The sequence below is a fragment of the Dendrobates tinctorius genome, unplaced genomic scaffold, assembly GCF_039654945.1.
Source record: "Dendrobates tinctorius isolate UK_male_01 unplaced genomic scaffold, ASM3965494v1 ptg000056l, whole genome shotgun sequence".
In the NCBI taxonomy this organism is placed as follows: domain Eukaryota; kingdom Metazoa; phylum Chordata; class Amphibia; order Anura; family Dendrobatidae; genus Dendrobates; species Dendrobates tinctorius.
The window spans coordinates 4147501-4166431 of NW_027361724.1; the positions used below are offsets into that span (position 1 = coordinate 4147501).

The window sequence follows — 18931 nt, forward strand, 5'->3', positions numbered from 1 at the left end:
TCCTAAAGATATTTATTGTGAATCTAATAACAGTAGAGGGCGAGAAATCTCTAACTAGATTGTAGGTTATGATTATTATAAATTTAGTTTATCCATTAATCCATCTATCTATCTATCTATCTATCTATCTATCTATCTATCTATCTATCTATCTATCTATCTATCTATCTATCTATCTATCTAGTCCATATCTATCTGTCTATTTAGTTGTGCTCAATAGTTTACATTTTTGCTTTCTTGGCTTTTTTTTCAGAGATTATGAAGAATAACACCAAAACTTTTTCTCCTCTCATGGTTAGTGTTTAGAAGCTATTTAATGTCAAATTACTGTGTTTTCTCTTTATATACTGCTCAAAGAAATACAGGGAACACAAACAGCCTGTTGCAAATGGAATAGTGTTCCCTTTATTTTTTTGAGCAGTGTAAATCATATTGACAACCCAAAATATCCAAATGACATTGATCAAAAGTTCACACACCCCATTTCTTAATACCGTGTATTGCCCCCTCTAACATCAATGACAGCTTGAAGTCTTTTGTGGTAGTTGTGGAAGGGGGTTCGTTATTTTCTCAGATGGTAAAGCTGCTCACTCTTCTTGGCTCTGCTGTAGCCAATGACAGGTTGACTTGGCCTTGTGTTTTGGATCGTTGTCATGTTGGAAAGTCCAAGTACGTCCCATGCTCAGCTTCCGGGCTGATGACTGCAAATTTGCCTCCAGTATTTGCTGACAACGTGCTGCATTCATCTTTCCTTCAACATTGAAGTTTCCTTTGCCTTTGTAGTTAACACATCCCTAAAACATCAGCGATCCACCTCCATGCTTTACAGCAGGAATTGTGTTCCTTTCATCATAGGCCTTGTTTCTCTCTCCAAATGTAATGTTTATGGTTGTGGCCAAAAAGTTCAATTGACGTCTCATCACTCCAAATTACCTTGTTCCAGAAGTTTTGAGGCTTGTCTCTGTGCTGTTTTGTATATTGTAGGCAAGATACTTTGTGGCATTAGCGCAGTAATGGCTTTCTTCTGGCGACTCGACCATGCAGCCCATTTTTCTTCAAGTGCCTCCTTATTATTCATCTTGAAACAGCCACACTGCTAGTTTTCAGAGAGTCCAGACATATTTTTCTTCGGTGGGTCAAGAGACATAGGCCATTGTTCATGTGAGCCTGAACATTGACTCTTGAATTGATATTTGTTGCAACTTATTGTGCTGCTATCTGTAGCGCTACTGCTGGCACCCCTGCACGGTGTCCCTCCATGCATGGACGCCGGTTTACTACCCGCCCCAACCCCGCAGCATGGTCTCCTGGCATTTACTTCCTGCTTCCTGGTGTACGTGCCGCAGTTCCTGGTGGCACACCTAGTACACGTGCTTCCCTGTTCTTAAAGGGGCAGCTCACATATATATTGTTGCTGAGAGTCATTTAGTATAACGTAGTGCACCTGTAAGATGGCTCCCAACCAATAGCTGGGAAGTATCTTGTATAAAAGATTCCCTCTCCCCTAGGGAGACACCAAGCAATGAGATGAATCTTTAGTCAGTAAGGTGTACTACTACTGAGTTGTGAGGTCCCCTGTTCCCGATGCAGCCAGAGTCCTTAACCTGTTTCCCTGGTCCTGGTGTGACCAGTCTTAAATCCAAAGTCCTCTTGTCCTGGTGTGTTCAGTCCAGTATCTGTAGTCCCCTGGTCTCGGTGTGGCCAGTTCTGTATCCAAAGTCCCCTTGTCCCAGAGTGTTCAGTCCAGTATCTGCAGTCCCCTGGCCCCTGAGCGGCCAGTGCCTAAACCTCGTCCCTTGGTCCTGGAGCGTCAGATCCTGAACCTCATCTCCTGGTCTTTGAGCGGCCAGTCCCTGAACCTTGTCCCCTGGTCCCAAAGCGAACACTGCCTGAACCGCATCCCCTGTCGTTAAGCGGCCAACATCTGATCATTGTTCCCTGATCCTGGTGTCGCCAGTCCTGTGCTCAAAGTCTCTTGGACCCGGTGTGGCCATTCCTGTTCCTGAAGTCCCCTGACCCCAGTGCGGCCAGATCATCAGCATTATCCCTCTGTCCATGAGTGGCCAAACTTTGATCCATTATCCTAGGCCAGCATGTCTGAACTAAGCCCTTAATGAGTCTCAGCGTACTTGACTCCTGAAGTCAGCAGCTGCAGTGCCAGGCTCTACCCAGGAGTGTACCTGGCATCTACCTGCAGCCAAGTCTGTCTCCACCATCTGGATCTCCAGTGAATGCCAGGTAGTCACTTAGCTAAGCCCCTTTATGGGCATGCCAGGACCTGTGGTACATTGGGTCCACAAATACACATTACACATGTGCCACAGTTGGGCATAACAAATTGCTCCGCCCTGTCATGGCTGCAACAATTTGCTTTGCCATGGGCCCCGTTGATCCCCAGCCCTCACTGCGCTCGGAGCTGTGTCGGCAGCTGAGCTACCAGCAGGAGAGCCAAGAAAATTTTTTATACCGTCTGATGACACTGGATGCCCAATTGGAAGTCCTAATAAATAAATACTGGAACTAGCTTGCAAACTGTAAGAGTTTACGAGATGCTGGCGTAATGGACCGTAAAGGCCCTCAATCAATAGAATCAAGGTTCACCGCACACTCAAGTGGAATAACTTGCATAAAGGCTTAGTTTTATTGTACAATACAATAAAACTCACCCTTTATGCAAGTTATTGCAATTGGAACTCCTGACGTCTGGCCAATCTGAAACATGTGCTCCGGTAATGGAACCCGTCCTGTCTGATCGGCTTCGGTAATATGGGGGTCAAAAGAAGTGTCGTGCGTTCCTGGAGCATTGCATGTGGCACTATGAAGTTTTCAGACAGCAACTTTACTCTGATAGGGCAAAGGTGGGATACCTAATGTCCTACCTATCAGGAGATGCACTGTCATGGCTCATTCCCCTATGGGAGAAAGGAGCTCCTATCACCACGGACCTGCAGCCCTTCCTGGTGGCCTTACGAATGGTCTTCAATGAGCCAAACCCAGAATCTCCTGAAAAAACGTCCCTTCCCAGCTTTCAGGAGAAGACCAGATGAGTGACGCTTGTCAGAAAACCATCATGTCTGGCCCCTTTCTTTCAAAGATTACCCATTCGCTGGCCTGTTTAGGCAGCTACCCATGTAGAATCAGTGAAGGTCGACCGTGTTTTGGAGGCTAAGCAGAAGCCGGATTTCACTTATAAGATAGGATTGCGGTATCACTGAGGTTGTGCGGAACATACTTTGTCCAGTGGAGCCTAAAAAATTCCAAAGCCTTGGGCCTGTAGTAGAGGTTGCCCTTGGCGGGAGTATTCCATCTCCACAAATGACTATGACTGTATCCGTGGCAAGTCGTGGCTTTGCGTCAGTGGGCATGTTTGAGCTGCAAGCCGTAAAGAGTCGGTGTCAGATTCCAGTCCGACAGGTCCAGAATCCATTGAGGGTGTTGTCAGGTGAAAGAAGAGCCCTAGTTAGAAACAGTCAAGTCATGTCTGAAAAGCTTAAGCTCCAGATCGGAGCCTAATAGAATACATGGAGAAGATCATCTTGGAGACCAGGCTGAAGATGGACACAGAGCAGGTATCTTCAGTCTCTAATAGGTCTGCGAAAGAGGATGTCAAGGACTTAGCATCTTCCACGTCTCTTCAATCCATCAACCAGGTGGACAAACTCCAATAGGTCCATGAATCCTCCAGGTTGGTAACTGATCTCAACGTACAGTAAAAGACTTTCCAATGTCCAGTTCCTGGAATTACGCCCACTTAATCCTTTGCTGAGGATGGCTTGATGGAGAGAAGTATCCTAGTTGTGAAGATGGTGAGATGTGTCACTTTTCTTCTAGTGAACAGAAAAAGTCGTGGTCATGAAGAGAAGTCATGGGAGTCCGTGAAGAGGTATCAGCTTCAAACTTTTCTGCAGGGAGTCCTCGTGGGCTGGAAGAAGAGGCAGCGCTACTGCTGGCACCCCTGCATGGTATCCCCTTCCCCCTCCATGTAGGGACGCTGGCTTACTCACCTCCTCAGTCCCGTGGTGTGGTCTCCAGGCATGTCCCTCCTGTCTCCTGGTGTGTGTGCCACAATTCTCGGCAGTGTGTCTAGTGTGCATGCTCCCCTGTTCTTAAAGGGGCAGTGCACATATGCTAAATGCCCTCAGTTTGTTGTTGAGAGGCATTTAGTAAAATGTAGTGCACCTGCAAGATGGTTCCCAGCTAATAGCTGGGAGGCATCTTGTGTACAAGACTCCCTGACTAATGAGCTTAATCACTAGTCAGTAAGGTGTACTACTAGTGAGTTGTGAAGTCCCCTGATCCCAGTGTAGCCAGGGTCATAGAATCATAGAATCATAGAATCATAGAATCGTAGAGTTGGAAGGGACCTCCTGGGCCATCTGGTCCAACCCCCTGCTCAAAGCAGGATTCGCTAAATCATCCCAGTCAGATGTCTGTCCAGCCTCTGTTTGAAGACTCCCAGTGAAGGAGAACTCACCACTTCTCGTGGCAGCTTGTTCCACTCATTGATCACTCTAACTGTCAAAAGTTTTTTCTAATATCTAATCTGTGTCTCCTCCCATTCAGTTTCATCCCATTGCTTCTAGTCTTTCCTTGTGCAAATGAGAATAAAGTTGATCCTTCTACAATGTGACAGCCCTTTAGATATTTGTAGACAGCTATTAAGTCTCCTCTCAGTCTTCTCTTTTGCAAACTAAACAATCCCAAATCCTGCAACCTTTCCTCATAAGACAGGGTTTGCAGTCCGGTAACCATTCTGGTTGCTCTTTTCTGAACTTGCTCCAGTTTGTTGATGTCTTTTTTAAAATGTGGTGCCCAAAACTGGACACAATATTCCAGATGAGGTCTGACCAAAGAGGAGTAGAGGGAAATAATGACTTCACGTGATCTAGACTGTATGCTTCTGTTAATACATCCTAGAATTGCATTTGCCTTTTTTGCTGCTGCATCACACTGTTGACTCATATTCAGTCTGTGATCTATTAGTATACCCAAGTCTTTTTCACATGTGCTGTTGCTTAGGCCTATTCCTCCCATTCTGTATATGCTTTTTTCATTTTTATTGCCCAGATGTAGTACTTTGCATTTTTCCCTGTTAAAAACCATTCTGTTAGTTGCTGCCCACTTCTCCAGTTTATTTAAATCTTTTTGAATCCTCTCTCTCTTCTGTAGTATTAGCTATCCCTCCTAGCTTTGTGTCATCAGCAAATTTAATCAGTTTACCCTCAATTCCTTCATCTAAATCGTTGATAAAGATGTTGAACAATACAGGGCCCAGGACAGAGCCCTATGGTACCCCACTTGAGACATTCTTCCAACTGGATGTGCAGCCATTTACGACCACTCTTTGGGTCCGATCACTAAGCCAGTTATGAATCCACCTAACAGTTGCCTTGTCCATTCCATACTTAGTCATTTTTTCAATAAGGATTGTATGAGATACTTTGTCAAATGCTTTGCTGAAGTCAAAATATACTATATCTACAACATTTCCTTGATCCACCCAATCAGTGATTCCGTCATAGAAGGAAATTAAGTTAGTCTGACATGACTTATTAGTTACAAACCCATGCTGACTCTGTTTAATCACTTCATTCTTATCCAGGTACTGACATACATGTTGTTTAATAATTTGTTCAAAGATCTTTCCTGGTATAGAAGTCAGACTCACCGGCCTATAGTTGCCTGGGTCCAACTTCTTCCCCTTTTTGAAGATAGGAACAACATTTGCTCTTCTCCAGTCTTCTGGGACTTCTCCTGTTCTCCAAGAATTTTCAAAGATTATGGAGAGGGGTTCAAAAATTTCTTCTGCTATCTCCTTCAGTACTCTGGGGTGTAATTCATCTGGACCTGGAGACTTCAATTCATTTAGGTTAGCTAAGTGTTTCCTTACTATCTTTCTGTTTATAGATATCCTGGATTCTTCTATTTCTTTAATAGGACAGTGAAGAACAGTTGATGTTACATTTCCTTTCTGAGAGAAAACAGAGGCAAAAGAGGAATTTAAAAGTTCGGCCTTCTCAACATCCTGTCTTACCATTTCATCATTTTCATCCTGTAAAAATCCTATAGTATCTTTGAGTTTTCTTTTACTTTTGACATATCCCCAAAATCCTTTATTATTGCTTTTGACATCTCTTGCAAGCCTCAATTCATTGTCAGCTTTAGATAATCTGATTTGTGCCCTGCAGGTTCTGCAGACAGCATTATATTCTTCTTTAGATATGCCTCCCTCTTTCCATTTTATAAACATTTTTTTCTTCCTTTTTAGCATGTGCTCAAGTTCTGTGTTCATCCATCCTGGCTTCCTTAAATGCTTCCTATTCTTCCCTCTTTTCGGAGTAGTTAACAATTGTGCTTTGAGAATTTCATTTTTCAAGATTTCCCATCCTTCCTGGACATTTTTGTCTTTAAGGATATCCAGCCATTGGATCCCTCCAATTCTCTTTCTGAATCCCTTAAAATCTGCCTTTCTGAAATCTAACCTTGACGTCTGAGTCTTCACAGGTCTTCCTCCTCTAGTTATCCAAAATTCTAAAATAGCATGGTCGCTACCTCCTAAGGTCCCAGCCACTTTTACCTCCTCAACCATTTCCTCCCTGTTTATAAGGATTAGATCCAAGGTAGCAGTTCCCCTTGTTTTCTCCCCTACCGTTTGGAAGATAAAGTTGTCAGCAAGAGAGGATAAGAATTTGCTTGACCTGTTCATTTTGCCTGAGAGAGATTCCCAACAAATGTCTGGATAGTTGAAATCTCCCATGACAACTATGTCATATTTTTTGGAGAACTTGGCCATTTGATGCATAAAGAGTTCATCCATATCTTCAGCTTGCACAGGCGGCCTGTATCCCTGGTCCTGGTGTGGCCACTCCTGTATCCATATTACTTTGGTCCCAGTGTGGCCAGTGCGTGAACTTCATCCCCTGGTCCCAAAGTGGCCAGTCTGAACATTGTTCTTTGGCCCTGGTGGGGCCAGTCCTGTACCCAAAGTCCACTGGTCCAGATACTTAGCTATGTCCCTTCCTGTGAAGGCCCAGCCCTATGGCACTGTGGGTTCACAAATTCTCATGGGTCATGGTTGGGCGTAACACTATTCTTGGACGACAGGGATGCAGGGTAACATAACAATCGAAGTTTGCTAATATGTTGATTATTCATTGTATTAGTCCATGAAGCTTGTTGACCAGCAAACAGTGAAGGACAAACTATGCAGATTTATTGAATACTCAAACAATGAGAGATGACCTCATCCCCCTTTCCCCCTGACAGTGGATGATGGCCTGAAGGACAGTTGTGAACTATAAAAAGGGGATCTACCTCTGTTCTCAGAGAGACTTTACATGAGAGTAGCCAATGCAATATGGCTTATCCGGAGGCATACAGATTTGTGATTCTACAGGATGCCAGCTTAAGGGACCACAGCCCTAGTTGGAGGAATACAGTTCTGCTCCATTGACCATCACTGTACCCTCAAAGACATTTGGCGAATCAATTTTGGGAAATCATGCTGCCTGGCCCCATGAAGATGTTTGGAGAAGCCAGGTTGGGACAATCATGTTGCCTGGCCCCATGAAGACGTCCGGAGAAGCCAGGTTGGGACCATCCGGTTACCTGGCCCCATGAAGATGTTTGGAGAAGCCAGGTTGAGACCATCCTGTCACCTGGCAACATGGAGACATTTGGAGAAGCTAGGTTGGAACCATCCAGTCACCTGGCCCAATGGAGACGTTTGAATAAGGCGGATTGGGACAATCGGGTCACTTGGCCATGTACCTCAATGGACTGTCAGCTTCCTAAGCTTCTCGTTATCTCCTCTCTATGACTGTTCTCCTCGCCAAAAGTTGGGTGCCACTGGTGTGGGTAGTCAGCCCTGGAAGCCTTGAAGTTGTAGTTGCTATAATCCCGGCCAGCCAGTGGAAGGGTGACACTCTGTAATTTGCACCATCTTATCTACTTGCTGTGACTATTAATATATGTTTGTGTTTTTTTGAGATTCAATAAAGTAATGCCATGCTGTTTTACCCTCACCCTGTGTTGCTTGAGTAGTATTCTGCCTACGGGAAAGGAGTACAGGCATTCAGTGGGATGAGACCTGTTCCATGCGGTCTTTCTAACTAGGGCACCCACTGACACTCGTGTCTCCACACTTGGTAACAGAAGTGGGATACTATTCAGCCTGGCAGATCCAAGGGAGCTGCAGAGGATTGGTGCTCATAGACACCATCCAAGGGCTCCACAACCATTGAGACAGATAGACAGTCCTAGCAGACCATAGGTGAGACATACACAGCAGGTTAGGACGCCACTATGTCCAACCCCACCAGCTTGGCCTTGAGAAGATATGGAGTAGAATGGCTATACAGCCTCAACAGGAAAAGGCAACTACAGGAGTTGTGCCAGCTTTGACGGATCAAATACAGGGCCACCAAAACTCGGTCGGATTTGATCCAGGAATTGGTCTTTTGGGATGCCCAGAATGTCGTGGAACATGATGAGCTTGACCAAGAAAAACTGACTGACAAATCAAGGATCCAGTGGCAGTCTGGAATCAAGTACCCAGTCTCAAGCAATCCAAATCCAAGAGTTGTTGTAAGCATTGGGACCCGAATCCTCAAGCGGGAGAAGGAGCTGCAGAAAATGTTCCTTTGGTACAGGCAGATCCTTACTATCTAGCTGAAGAATTGTGGGAAAGGCCGTTTGCCTTCACAAGCTTCCAGGAACCGTAGGTTGCAGAGGATCCCATGTGTGGATGCAATGAATAACAGTTTGGTTCTCACTGATTACGTGAGGAGTTATCCAGGTCAAGCTGAGGACCAGTACAAGGATGATCGGAAGCCTATCATTTCTGACTAATTAAGATTGGGGAGGAATTTGACGACACAGCATTTATTCTTAATTAGGCCAAACATATTTTTCTTTGGTGGATCAAGAGACAAGGCCATTGTTCATATGAGCCTGAAAGTTGACTATTGAATTGATATTTGTTGAAAATTCTTGTGCTGCTATTCTTGGAAGACAAGGACGCAGAGAAATTGACCAATCAATATTTGCAAATATAATGATTACCCATAGTATTAGTCCATGAAACTTGTTGACCTGCAAACAGTGAAGGACAAACTACGCAGATTGATAGAATACTCGAACAATGTAAGATGACCTCATCCCACCTTCCCCATGACCTGTGGATGATGGCCTGAAGTACAGTTGTGAACTATAAAAGGGGGATCTGCCTCTGTTCCCAGAGAGACTCTATATGAGAATAGCCAATGCACTAGGCTTAACCAAAGGAATACAGAATAGAGATTCTACAGGTTGACAGCTTAAGGGACAACGTCAATAGCTGGAGGAATCTGCTCCATTGACTATCACTGGACCCTCAAAAACGTTTGAAGAATCCAGGTTTTGACAATAAGGTGGCTGACCCCATAAGGACATTCGGAAAAGGCAGATTGGGGCAATCAGGTCACCTGGCCCATGTAGATGTTCAGAAAAGCCAGACCGGAACCATCCAGTCACCTGGTCCCATGGAGATGTTCGTAGTAGGCAGGTTGACACAATTAGGTCATCTAGCCACATACCTCAATCAGCTTCCTAAGATTGTTGTTACCTCCTCTCTATGGGTGCCCATCAAAAGCTGGGTGCCACTGGTGGGAGTTGTGGGCCCTGGAAGCCCTGAAGTCGCAGCTACTGTAATCGGAGTGAACCAGTGTAAGGGCAAGACTCTGTAATTTACAACATCTTATGTACTTAATGGGACTGTTCTATATGTTAGTGTCTGTTAGTGGTTCAATAAGTTATTGCCATGCTGTTTAACCTTCATCCTGTGTTGTCTCAGTAGTATCCTGCCCATGGGAAAGGAGTACGAGCGTTCAGTGGGATGAGCCCTGGTCCATGTAGTCTGACTCTTTCTAAAGACAGCCAGGCCAGCGGACTAGAGCACCCACTGACCCTTGAGTCTCCAGACTGGTATTATATGACTAATAAGCAATAGATAAATTCCCATTGTATGTTAGCCATTTACTTTACTGACCATTACAGATAGTGTCACATATATGGAACCATTTTTATACCTTCCTTTTTTACCTGGCATGGCGCTCCACATTTACTTACCTCATACAGAGGAAAACAAATATTGTCAATCCATTCTAACTGCAATCTAGGAAGCTCATCTTTTCTGTTGCGATCGAAAATGGCCTGAAAAAAAAAAGTTAGACAATAAGACTGTGTTCACATCTGCATTCAGGCATTATGTTTGTCTGTTCTGTTTTTAGGAAGAGGCAAATGGAATTTGTGTCCAAATGGACCCATTACATTATTGATGCAAATGGGAGTAGAGGGACCCCATTAACTACCATAAGCTCTGACTAGTTTCTAATATCCTGCAATTTTTAGAACAGAAAAAAAAGTTTTGCATTGTTATAAAAACTGACACATACTGGAATCAGAAAGTACTTGACAACAGTGAATGGGAATCATCTGTTTCCATTTACATCATTAATGCTACGGATCCATTTTGAACATGAAAGGGCTTAGGGGTTGTCCACTTTCAGGGACTTTTTTTTCTTAAATATTTGTGTCTGGGGCGGAAAATATTTTTTGCAATTGTGTTTCATTCAAAAGTTTGTATCGTTTGAATGAGTCAACTGAGAATCCATTAGAAAGCTCGCTCTGATGATTTCTCGGGAAAGTTAGAAATTCTTTAATCTGTCTGTTTCTGATCTCATTGCAATTTATTTATAATCACACACGACTTCAAAGTTAAACCTAAAAAAGTCAAACTGTAAACATTTTGCATCAGTTTGGCTTTTACAGGCTATTTGTTTCCCTGCATATTTAACTTTGATGTAATCTGTGGTCATAAATAAGCTGAGAGGAGCTCAGAAAATAGGTAAAGGAGTTATAAACTCTGCTGTCAGACTGTCAGAATGAGCTCTCTGATGCATTCCCAGTTAACTCACGGTGCAACATTTTTAATCATCATTTGATTTAAAAAAAAAAAAAGAAAACATATCCCCAACTCCTTTAATTACACCTTTTTGCTACTAAAAGCAGAACAAAAAAAAACCCAAAATGTCTGAATGAAGTTGTGAACATAGCCTAAACTATAAAACGTCCAACACAAGCATTCTTTTGTTTACTGATTTATTGGATCTTATTTGTAGAATAATCCCTTAATGACCAATGACGGATATATCTGTCATGGAGTATGTCATAGCTCAGAACAGGATCGATGCTGTTAACCTCTTAAATGCCACTGTCAATTGCTAGCTGGCCCCGGACATTAGTTAGGTGGCCATTGGCTTTACTGCAATGCGTTCGCAGGGAGCCGACAGGTTGCTATAACATCCGGGGACTGGCTGAACATCCCCATGATTGTAATGTGATCACTTCTGCGATGTCCAGCCTTCGTCTGTGCGACACAGAAGACAGTGATTTTTACTATATACAGAAATACTATAGTATTGCTGTATGCAGCAGAAGCAATCAGACGATCACAGGTTCAAGTCCCCTAAGGGGTCAAACAAATTAATAGTAAAAAGTAAAGAAAAAACATGTCCACAAAAGTCTGATCTGGTCTGATGTGCTTGAGAAACGTATTGGTTTAGGATCTCAAAAAATAATGTTTTCTTTTTAATTGTGATACGAGGTCCAGACATCTGTAGTCCTGCCTGTGATTCATGAGATGTCGGAATGAATGAATGATTTTGTGTCCTTGCACTAGTATGTCCTCTAGTATTGCACTCACTATAGAGTACCTGTAACCAGACTGCAAAGTACCACACTCCTCAGTGGCCGCCATCAGGGCATTATGACTCTTACTGGTGTAAGGGGCCCGGGAGCTGGAGGGGCCCGCGGTCAGAATTTTGCCAGTATGGGGCCCCAAAATTCCTAGTGACAGCACTGCTCCTCACTCTACTCTTGCCTCACTTTGTCCTTACGTCGCTCGCTCTTTAACATGACCTTTGATGCTTCACATCAGTATTGGTAACTAGCGACATGCTTGCCCTGTCTGTGTTAAAACATTGGTTAAAAGTAGCAAAATGTGTAATTTCAGTAAAAAAAAACAAGCAAAAAAGTTAAAAGTAGACATACAACTTTTAAATTCTCTTTCTATTTTATCAAATTTTTCAGTTCATCTCTCTACATAAAGGAAGACTGATCTTTAGTCAAATGTTAATAAAAAAAATGGAATTTATTACAAAAAAGTGGGAAAACTTAGTCATTACTGTTGATGATTCAGAGTAAAGTCACCGGAAGTAATAGCAAAAAATAAATATTTATTAAAATAAATAAACAGGTAATATCAAAAAACAACTTTAGTAGCAGTGCAAATACTTTATATTGCTTCTGGTGCCGCTTCTCTGAGTCAGCAGTGCTAATGTTTCTTTCAATTTTTTTTTTTTTTATAAAAGTTCCTTTTTTTTTGTAGAATTTTACTTATCCATATTACTCTGGTTCATGTAACCAATCAGCTGAATTTCCTACACATATTGATTTTTGCCTGGTATCCGCATAACTCCATAAGGTGAATGCTCTACTGTATCTAGCACCCTCTCTAACCCTAGGTTATGCTCTAATTTTGCCTTCTTGTCACTTTAAAGATACTCTAGCACAAGGTTTTTGCTATGTAATCTGAGAGCAGCGTGATGTAGAGGCAAGGACACTGACACCAGTGATATGTCACTTACTGGGCTTCTTACTGTAGTTTTCAGAATCTCATATATTTTTATCACAGAAAAGACTAGGAAAACCTGCAGCCATGTAATTCCCAGCTATCCTCACCCTCCTACAATTGATTGGTAGTTTTCTGCCTCTGCACAGTGCAGTCAAAAAACTGTCGACAGAGCTCATCATTGAATGGAGGACATAGAACAATCACTTTATAAAAAAAAGCCTGGTATGCGATACATTGCTGGATTCAGGGTATCTGTCACTTCATACTGCAGTAAAAACTTGGTGGCAGATTTCCTTTATGTTTTATTGAACAAGGAAACACATATGATGATGAGTTGATGAGAGTTTACCAAACTCCATACAGGACTTACTGAAGGTGTCAGTTTAAGCTCTGAACGTTCTCGGTCTCCTTGCTCGAAGAATTCACTGGTCACTAATTCGGCCACCTGAAAGTACAACAGATCAGATTATCGTGCGCTCCAGTTCAGTCGAGTTTTGAACCTCCTAAAACCATTCACTATTCTAAGCCTTTGTTCCTTGTGTAAAAACCATCCGCTGTAAATATGCATGGCTGAATCGTATTCCGCCATCTCCCGCTATTGATGCTAATCAGTATTCTTTGTATTCATTCATATTACCCTCAGGATGTGATGGCCGAGGAAGACGTTTGACTGAATGAATGGAAAGCCCTCAAATTTAAAATCTATGCAGAAACTGATTAATCAATGTCACTATGTGACAGTGCCTACAGTATCTCCATGGTGGAGGAATACAAGCTGTCTGGAAGATGGGGTGGCTGATAGCTGAAAACATCGCAGCACCCTATTTGCTTTGCATTCCTCATGATTTCTCAGGAGAGACAGAAAGGAAAGAACACTGGGATTATTTTAGTTTTATAAACCTTTCCAAAACTAATTGCACTACACATTACACACAAATTACACATATTACACATATATTACATACATTACACACATATTACACACATTACACACATATTACATATATTGCACACTACACACATATCACACACATTACATTAAACACATATTACATCCATTACATACATATTACACACATATTACATACATTGCACACACATTACACACATATTACATCCATTACATACATATTACACACATATTACATACATTGCACACACATTACACACATATTACATATATTACATACATTACATACATATTACACACATAGTACATACTGTACATTACACACTTTACACATATTACACACATTACATTAAACACATATTACACCCATTATATAAATATTACACATATTACACACACATTACATACATATTACATATATTACACACATTCCAAACATATTCTACACATTACACATATTACACATATATTAAATATATTACAAACATTACAGTCATGGCCAAAAGTTTTGAGAATGACACAAATATTAATTTTTACAAAGTCTACTGCTTCATTTTTTCTAATGGCAATTTGCATATACTCCAGAATGTTATAAAGAGTGATCAGCTTAACAGCAATTACTTGCAAAGTCAATATTTGCCTAGAAAATTAACTTTATCCCCCAAAACACATTTCAACATCATTGCAGCCCTGCCTTAAAAGGACCAGCTAACATCGTTTCAGTGATTGCTCCATTAACACAGGTGTGGGTGTTGATGAGGACAGGGCTGGAGATGAATCTGTCATGATTAAGTAAGAATGACACCACTGGACACTTTAAAAGGAGGCTGGTGCTTGGCATCATTGTTTCTCTTCTGTTAACCATGGTTATCTCTAAAGAAACACGTGCAGTCATCATTGCACTGCACAAAAATGGCCTAACAGGGAAGAGTATCGCAGCTAGAAAGATTGCACCTCAGTCAACAATCTATCGCATCATCAAGAACTTCAAGGAGAGAGGTTCCCTTGTTGCCAAAAAGGCTCCAGGGCGCCCAAGAAAGACCAGCAAGCGCCAGGACCGTCTCATAAAAGTGTTTCAGCTGTGGGATCGGGCTACCAGCAGTGCAGAGCTTGCTCAGGAATGGCAGCAGGCAGGTGTGAGTGCATCTGCACGCACTGTGAGGCGGAGAATCTTGGAGCAAGGCCTGGTCTCAAGGAGGGCAGCAAAGAAGCCACTTCTCTCCAGAAAAAACATCATGGACAGACTGATATTCTGCAAGAGGTACAGGGAGTGGACTGCTGAGGACTGGGGTAAAGTAATTTTCTCTGATGAATCCCCTTTTCGATTGTTTGGGACATCTGGAAAACGGCTTGTTCGGAGAAGACCAGGTGAGCGCTACCACCAGTCTTGTCTCATGCCAACTGTCAACCATTCATGTGTGGGGTGGCTTCTCAGCCAAGGGAATGAGCTCTCTCTCAGTCTTGCCTAAAAACACAGCCATGAATAAAGAATGGTACCAGAATGTCCTCCAAGAGCAACTTCTCCCAACCGTCCAAGAGCAGTTTGGCGATCAACAATGCCTTTTTCAACATGATGGAGCAACTTGCCATAAAGCAAAGGTGATAACTAAATGGCTCAGGGAACAAAACATAGAGATTTTGGGACCATGGCCTGGAAACTCCCCAGATCTTAATCCCATTGAGAACTTGTGGTCAATCATCAAGAGACGGGTGGACAAACAAAAACCTTCAAATTCAGACAAAATAAAAGCATTGATTTTGCAAGAATGGACTGCTATCAGTCAGGATTTGATCCAGAAGTTGATTGAGAGCATGCCAGGGAGAATTGCAGAGGTCCTGAAGAAGAAGGGTCAACACTGCAAATATTGACTTGCTGCATTAACTCATTCTAACTGTCAATATAACCTTTTGTTACTCATAATATGATTGCAATTATATTTCTGTATGTGATAAAAACATCTGACAAACACATAAAAACCAGAGGCCAGCAGATCATGTGAAAATATAATATTTGTCTCATTCTCTAAACTTTTGGCCATGACTGTACACTCATATTACACACATTACATACATATTACACACATATTACATATATTACACACATTCCAAACATATTCTACACATTACACACATTATTTTTTAATGATATCCAGCCATTATTATAACACTTAACATGTTATGTGATTGAGATGATATGGTAGAAACATTGTAACCATGTGCATAATACAAGACCATCGGATGTGTAGATATTGTGCCTCCAACATTTATCTTGTGTTAATCATGTTTAGAAAGTAATAAAAATAAAATACATGTTATTATATAACATCATGATTGCACTAGAACTGGGAGCCCATCCTAGTGACGAATACAGCTATTAATTATTCCCATAGAACTGAAATATGGCTCCATATGGCTTTCATTGGTCTTTGGTTATGAATTTGATCAGCCAAAAAATTGGCATGGTAGTCTGGGCTTTTATTATGATAATAAATAGGAGATGACCCCCTATCTTCCCCAAGGGCCCCGGTTGGTGGTCAAGTCATGAATAGAGTTCAACTCCATACACTAGTTACATTCTTTCACGCACACCAGACTTTTAATTTAGCTGAAACACAAGTTTATACGGCCATGACCATCAATTGTGCCATTGTGACCTAATCCAATAATGTACGAAGGCATGACGGTTCTCCATGCTGGCGGGAATAAACTCCAAATTCCTCACCAGAAACCAATGCCATTATATATTTATTTTACTCATTTACATAGCGCCATTAATTCCATACCTCTTTACAGACATTATCATCACTGACCCCAGTGGGGCTCACAATCAGTATGTCTTTGGAGTGTCTCAGGAAACCAGAGGAAACCCACACATAGACACGGAGAACATACAAACTCCTTGCAGATGTTGTCGTTGGTGGGATTTGAACCCAGGACCCCAGCGCTGCAAGGCTGCAATGCTAACCACTGAGCCACCTACAGTGCTAACCTCTGAGCCACCTGCAGTGCTGCCACTGAGCCACCTGCAGTGCTAATCTCTGAGCCACCTACAGTGCTAACCACTGAGCCACCTACAGTGCTAACCTCTGAGCCACCTGCAGTGCTGCCACTGAGCCACCTGCAGTGCTAATCTCTGAGCCACCTACAGTGCTAACCACTGAGCCACCTACAGTGCTAACCTCTGAGCCACCTGCAGTGCTGCCACTGAGCCACCTGCAGTGCTAATCTCTGAGCCACCTACAGTGCTAACCACTGAGCCACCTACAGTGCTAACCACTGAGCCACCATTATATGGCAAATTCCTTTTTTTTCTATTAATGTGTAAACAGCTGAAAGCGAAGAATTGGAAGATGTCATGTAGCAGGGCACACAAAGATATCAAAGAAGAGAAACCTCTATCTAGGTAAATTACATATAGAAAAATAACTATTACTGCAAACCTATAGAGTCCTCCCCAGTCCTTATGGTGAAGGGTTATATTGTTATGGTGCTTTGTAAGTCATTGTAACAGTGTCCCATCAGAACGTTCCTCCTGCCCAGCAATAAATCAACACTTGCCTGTCTTGAGATCTCCCATGGTTTGGTGGCAGCTCCAAGGTCACATGCTGTCATCAGCATTGATCTGAAAGAAAGGGGAAGATCAAAGCAAACGTACTATGCCAGCGCTTGTTACCGATCGCTACCGGCCTTATTATACTAAATGTAGTATTTGAGAAAAGGCTCTTACAAAAAAAAATAGATGTTCTCGCATTGGCAGCCCATATACTAAAATTAGAAGAATGCAGAGAGGAATAGCATGGCTGCTGCGCAAGGCTGACACTTCATTTGGTGAAGAGTTCCACATATTTTTCACCATTTTTTTTTTTTACGAGTGATACATTTATTCCATTTATTCAGAGAGATCTTTATCTGTATCCACCTTTGTTCACTTATCTACCTTAGTATTGTTTATCAAATAAAGAATAATAAAGATAAAACAAATAAAATATTTAAAATAATAAAATAAAAAAGTAAATATAAATAAATATATATATAATTTAAAAGCAAAATAAATATATATTTAATTTCTTATTTATATATTTATTTTTATTTTTTTATTCCTATACAATATATATATTTATGTTATTTATATTATATATAAATAAAATATATAATAAGAAATATAATATATATAATATAATATACGGTATATCGTAAAAATATAAATAAATAAACATTCTATAGATAACTAAAAAAATAAAAAATATATATTTATATATTTTTTTAATTTACTATTTTAAATATTTTATTTTTGAATACTTAACTTGTTAAACAATACCGATTTGGGCCATACGTCTGACACTGGCCGTACCGTTTGTTACTTGTAATTGCGGTAGCGGCATTTAGTATCTTGCATATGGAAGGAAAAACTAAGTCACTTTTTGGGGGTCAATATTCTTTAGACCTGTAAAAACTTGCTCTGCACTTTGCTATAGGTTCAAGTACTAATGTATATGAGTAATTTTAATTCCATCAATCAATGTATACAACAGCCAGAAAGGTTTGCAGCATTGCATTATTCTGTGATTCGCATGAAATGAAAGCAGCCCGCTGGTAATTTGTTAGAAATCATATGATCCTTTAGGAATACCTGGTAAATAGCTTTAACATTCTGACTAGGTCACGAAATATGATACATTCAAGATTTCATTTAAGAGATCGGTCCCTTTGAAATGCCCACATTGAATTATTTTTGTTTATTTCTTCTTTATAAGTAGTCAATATAATTTGAAATATCTTTCCCCCCCCCAATAGCATAAACAATGAGAATTTCCAGAAAATCCTTTCTGAAATTCAAAAACTTGCTTTTTTTCTTACCTGAATATGATTCTGTGGTTTTTAACATTCCAGTTGTATTCTCCTTTACTGACCAGTTCAAAAAACTCATTTCGTCTCCTGAAAAAATACGGAACACGGGCAGGTTAATGGGATCAGAGATGTAAAAATAGAAATTGTTATAGGATGTGATGTTACGAGATTTGTTTGCCACTTGCACCTGACAATGTTATCATGACAATTTATCAAGATGGATCAGATTTTGGCTTTAATGTAACATACCGTCCTCCCTGTGGACAAGAAAAGAAATTGTCATTCTTCTTAAGAAAATTGTAAAGTGCTTAACTCATGCGCTACTGGAAGAACTGAGTATATCTGACATATACCAGGACAAAAACACATAAAATAAGGATTATTAATAATTATAATAGACTTTTATTTTGGGTAACTGTCTTTATGGAGTCTTAAAAGTCCATTTATTGCAAACACTAAGTTGCCCTTAACCAAAGTTAACCAATGTTTTCCATCCTATG

At 41.2% G+C, this 18931-nt stretch overlaps 1 protein-coding gene and 1 non-coding gene across 2 annotated transcripts in view; one reads left to right on the top strand and one right to left on the bottom strand.

Annotated features, from left to right (window-relative positions):
• Nucleotides 1-18931, bottom strand: part of PDE11A (phosphodiesterase 11A) — an 825102-nt gene that overhangs the window by 52195 nt on the left and 753976 nt on the right. The window contains exons 16-19 of the mRNA XM_073577434.1: nt 18441-18518; nt 17142-17205; nt 13044-13118; nt 10108-10191 (exon numbers count right to left, since the gene is read on the bottom strand). Coding sequence (XP_073433535.1) covers nt 10108-10191; nt 13044-13118; nt 17142-17205; nt 18441-18518 — 301 coding nt within the window. The remainder of the gene's footprint in view (nt 1-10107; nt 10192-13043; nt 13119-17141; nt 17206-18440; nt 18519-18931) is intronic.
• On the top strand, nt 17325-17431 carry LOC141091884 (U6 spliceosomal RNA). The gene has a single exon (XR_012232609.1). It is a non-coding gene; the product is annotated as a U6 spliceosomal RNA (small nuclear RNA).